We start from the raw sequence: 5,000 nt of genomic DNA, 5'->3' as shown, positions 1-5,000 counted from the left end.
CGCGACAAATTTCCTCCAACATTTCAGTTGAAGAAAAGTTCTCCAAGCTGTCATACATTAATGCTTTCTTTAAGAGGATTCTGCCCCCTTCAAATAATCTGCTGATTAACCTATTTATGTTTGGTAGTATAACGGATGTCTCTTGCACTTATAGAGGGATGCCACTTGCCGTCGTCGTGATAATACACTTGAGCGTATTCAGAGTTAACCGCAAAGATCTCTGGACCTCTTACTTGAGGAATGTTATCCCACCGAGAAGCCACGTGAACAACGCCCCCATAAGCACAGCGGTCTATGTTGAGGTAGTAGTGCATCCCTTAAAGAAAAGAGGAAAGGAAATGAGTCAGTGCAGCGATTACTTTGAATATAGAAAGAGTTTCCTTCCCCATCCATCCTGATTAAGGAAGCCTTAAAATTGTTTAAGAATAACAACTTGACTCTTCCTCTCGCTTCACCCTCGGGAACACGTGTGTCTATTTAGAAAAACGTGGACTGCAAGGCACCTTTTGTCAGAAAGATCGATTTTCTAGCTTTTGTTATACCCAAACAAGTCATAGAATGACTGATAAGTGGGCGAGATAGCCCCCAATACGGAGTTGACATCTTAGCACCACAGCTTTATGCTAATCGTCCCTATGGTACATTCGCCTTACTGTGAAGTCAACTGTCTTACAGAGAACATTTCAAAACACTACTAGTCTAGAAAGCTCCATAAACCGTGGGAATCCCATTTTGGTGACTTCCATATTGCAATGTGATAATTTTTTTCGGGTTCACATTCACAAAGCAGATGAATCCTATTATAGAAAAAGAGCAATCAGATTCTATATAACTTCTCTGTCATCTTAACTTGGCTAAGTCCTGAGCACAGGTCGGTGCAACTGAGCTAAAGTGAATCATTTTTCGTTCCCTAAAATATGATTAGGTAATTTTATTTACGCAGGATTAGCAACAGTGCTCTGTGCTCAGTGATCAGTGATCACAACTTAAGGCATTGTAATGTGTGCTACTGTGAGAAATCTCCCTTTTGATGATTTTTGTTTTGTAACCTCAGAATACACTCCTCTATTTTATTTCCGGTTCGTTTTTTATTGTTCTGAGTCTTAAAGGACGAATTAGTCAAGATTAAGTAGTAAAATACCTTGACGATCCATGGCTTCAAATGTCAAACTCAATTTGTTTTTTAACTTCTCCCAATCAAACTCTACTCCATTTACCTTTGGAGTCTAAAACAATGGAGCTGAGATGTAGATAACACTATTAATCATCGAATAAAGTAGCTTTAGATTCCTGATCTACCATCATTTAACCCTTTAGTTCCCAGAAGTGATGAGCATGTAACTTCTCCCAACAATATCCATACATTATCCAGCAGAAAGGCAATGAAAACACTCAAACTTATCAGGTAGAAGTAGTTATCTTGATCTAACACCAAATTCTCTCACGTAATTTAAGAGAAAATGTGTAGCAGCTGGGGGGGGGGGGGAGAATAAAGAATCAGAATCTAATGGGTTAAGAGGTGATGAACTACAAAACTGTATCCTCAAAACGCCCTGTTACCCAAAATGGCTCTTTTCAGATCCCTTCCTTTGTTTGGGATCCCAAGAGGGTGCAGAAATAGCCAGTCCTATGACACCGAATGGTACATTATTCTCAGAAAACCATAGAACTTAAAGGAGAACTACGCTTCGGAAACGAAAACATTTTCATCCCCGCCGCTAAAAAGGCGTACCTAAAAGTTTTTTATTTTCTGCCTTTGGAGACTCCTAAGACTAACCTAACAATTCGAAAATTGTCTTCAAAGATGTGGCAATATCACGTTTCTGTCGGTGTTAATGTTCTGCTGTCGTCTATACCGAACAATAATATCTTTTCTCCGCAAAATTATCACGCCGCGAGGTATTTATTCAAAGATTAACTGTACGTATCGTACCTGTCTGTCAAATGTCTTGAAAACAAACGAAAGCTTATGGCCTGGTATACAGCCACAGTTAGAGTACCAGTAGCGAAGCGTTGTTCCACGGGCGAAGTGCTGATACAGAAAGATCACAACCCCAACGAGGAGAATAACCACTAAGATTTTCCAAAACAGTGCTGAGACAAAAATAATAATAATAATTAAAAAAACATTCATTACCAGTCGCAATGCATCTATTGAAACAACGACAAAGTCTGAGCTCGAGCCAAGTGACCCCACCAGCCGGAAGTTATCCCAGACTAGGAGTATTACTACTCCCCCCTTGACGGAGTGCCAGTCCATCGCAAGCTTACTCCCTGCGTTTCAACAGGCTCCCCTGACAATTTGCTTACAAAGTGCCTAGTTACTTCTGGTATATTTGTAAGGCGTTAGACTCGCAAATATAGACTCCACATCCTTTAACTTCACGAAGTTTTTGTAGACTGACATATTGACAACAACTTGTTTCCTAAACGACGTTTGTCAAAGTGTGAATTTTGATGCCAAACTATTTCATGTTTTCTCTTTTCACCAGCTATTCTTGTTCTTTCTTCTATCTCTCTTTGCTTCTTAATTTATGTGATAATTTCATTAGATCAAGGAGCCATTAACTTTTCATAATAAGGGTGGATTAATACACTGACAAGTGGATAGCAATGGCGTGCCATGAAACAGGTGAAAAGTATCTCGGTGTTTGCATCTACCTGCCCTGGAGTACCAATAATGGAACATGCCGCATTCTCCGAAAGATTGTTCATAAAGGAACAATACAAATGCGAGAAGAAGAACGAATACGAGCAATTTCCAGTGGAGTCCTGAAGATGAAAAAGGAACAATTATAAGTACAACCCATGTTATTACATTTTTAGTAGTTAAAGAAACAGCACCAGACAATGCTTTTCAAGCTGCTAATTAAGCCATCTTCTATAGCGTTGTGAACTGAATACTACACGCGTTATGATTGGTCGTTATAATCGTCATAATCTAGCTATCAGAGTGCCAACCTTTGTTCAGCTTTGGTTTTACTACCCTATCGAAAAGGGCTTTAAACTCCAATTGAAGCCTAATTACCGCTCGCAGACTTGTCGGGAGGGACAGTCTCCTCTTTTGAATTCAGTTTGTCTATTCCTCGTGACAAACTGACTCCTACTTCTTTCAGTTTCAAGTGATCTTCTTTAACGGAGATTAGACCACTCTCCAAAGCAGCATATTTCGCTTCAAGTTTACTGAAATCGTTGGCAAATCGCTCTCTCAAATTGTGAAGGGTATTCATCAGACCCTCGTGGCCTTGTTTCCAGGATTCTCTATTTTCGTCAACAGATGTAGATAATACTGCCATTTCATCTTGAACAAGCTTTAACACGTCACTGATAATCTGTTGTCCGAAACACATGTCCATCCCTTAAACAATAAGAAGATATATTCGTTGGATTGGCACACAATTTACGAGTTAAAGTTTTGAGTGATGGCTATATAAGAGACAAGAATCCAAAACAATTAGGCCCAGTAAATAATAAAACTTGTTATAACCTCGCATTAATTTTTGTGCGGAGTATCAGACTTTGTTCAGCTTTGGTTTTACAACTCTTCATCGTAAAGGACTTGAAACTCCAATTAAAACTTAATTACCGCTCGCAGACATGTCCGGAGGGACAGTCTCCTCTCTTGAATTCAGCCTGTCGATTTTTTGTGACAAAATCACTCCTTCTTTTTTCAGTTTCAAGCAATCTTCTTTAACGAAGTTTAGACCTCTCTTCAAATCAGCATGTTTCGCTTCAAGTTCTTTGACTCGCCCTTTCAAATTGCTAAGATTGTCCCTCAGTCCCTTGTGGCTTTTTCCCCAGGATTCTTTATTTTCGTCAACAGATGTCCATAATGCTGCCATTTCCTCGTGACGAAGCTTTAACACTTCACTGCTGATCTGTTGTCCGACACACATCTCGATCCCTTGAATAATAAGGAGAGATATTCGTTGGACAAATCCCAACATTTTGTCAAACACAGTCCGCTACGTGTTAATTATTCACCAAAACGTACTTTACAAAAGATACCCAACTAAAATGTTCCTTAATGTCACTCACCTTTCTGTCTCCACTCTTGCAAGTCTTTCAAAAAATCTTTTTTCGATGCTTCAGGAAGGTTCAGTTTTGAGATCAGTTTTTTCATAAGCTGAAAACACTTCTGGTAATAAGCTTCATTCCAAATTGCAATCTTACAATGGCCCCATTCATTACGAACCAATTTACGTACATCCCTTGCGATAACACTAGTTCCATTACAAACATAGTTTGGTGCTGCACATAAAATCGAGAGTGCTGCAGATGAATCCATTGTTTCATCAAAACCTGTGAAACCCGACGAGGATGGCGTCACAAACAGTTTAGCTAATGACAGTTCATCTTTAACACGGCGATCATAGTTGCAATCAGATGGATGTTTTGCGTTGTTGTTGATGTTCTTATATTCAAGGTCCACAGTAGAAGGTGGAAATCTTTCATGATAGGAAGAGAATATTTGTAAATGAATGTAAGTTGGTTTAAGAACCATTTTCTGATACAATTGACGTATTTCTTTCCCAATGACACTCCTAATTGCAGGTGTAAGAACCTTTAAAATACAAATTCCAACCATAAGCCATCGCGTTTCCTCAGGAGTTAGCTTATCCATGGTTTGCCAACTTAGGACTAACTGCTGGAAACAAATAAAGCAGATCTGATTAAATTTAAGTTTTTTTTCCCTCAGATTCTTGCATTCTCACATTTTCAAGGAAACTTTCCTTGAGTATAGATGTATAGGCAGCACTAATTCAACCCCTACACATTAATTCATATGTTATCAGAATATAAAGCTCCCTATTCAAAGAACAAAGATACTTTGATTATTTAATTTTTGAGTCATTTCCCTAACGGGGACTAACTTGATCCTGGCTTGGCTCAATGTAATCACTAAAAAGATGCAGAACTATTATACTCATGTATAATTTTTAAAGAATATTGATACATACTGTAAGAGGCAGTCAAAACACTCAAATTCAATTTCTTCG

The 5,000-nt window shown here is 38.7% G+C and overlaps 1 protein-coding gene across 1 annotated transcript in view; it reads right to left on the bottom strand.

Annotated features, from left to right (window-relative positions):
• The window catches only part of LOC149046928 (uncharacterized), a 5,602-nt gene extending 918 nt beyond the window's left edge, over nt 1-4,684 (bottom strand). The window contains exons 1-6 of the mRNA XM_089202896.1: nt 4,039-4,684; nt 3,587-3,904; nt 2,662-2,772; nt 1,934-2,094; nt 1,142-1,226; nt 1-316 (exon numbers count right to left, since the gene is read on the bottom strand). The exon at nt 1-316 is cut by the window's left edge and continues 918 nt beyond it. Coding sequence (XP_089059022.1) covers nt 111-316; nt 1,142-1,226; nt 1,934-2,094; nt 2,662-2,772; nt 3,587-3,904; nt 4,039-4,624 — 1,467 coding nt within the window. The 5' untranslated portion in view covers nt 4,625-4,684 and the 3' untranslated portion in view covers nt 1-110. The remainder of the gene's footprint in view (nt 317-1,141; nt 1,227-1,933; nt 2,095-2,661; nt 2,773-3,586; nt 3,905-4,038) is intronic.
• Between the last annotated feature and the right edge of the window lie 316 nt (nt 4,685-5,000).

This window comes from Pocillopora damicornis, chromosome 4, assembly GCF_964200805.1.
Source record: "Pocillopora damicornis chromosome 4, jaPocDami1.2, whole genome shotgun sequence".
NCBI lineage: Eukaryota > Metazoa > Cnidaria > Anthozoa > Scleractinia > Pocilloporidae > Pocillopora > Pocillopora damicornis.
Note: the sequence above shows the minus strand (reverse complement) of the source record. Positions and strands in the feature narration are given on the sequence as shown.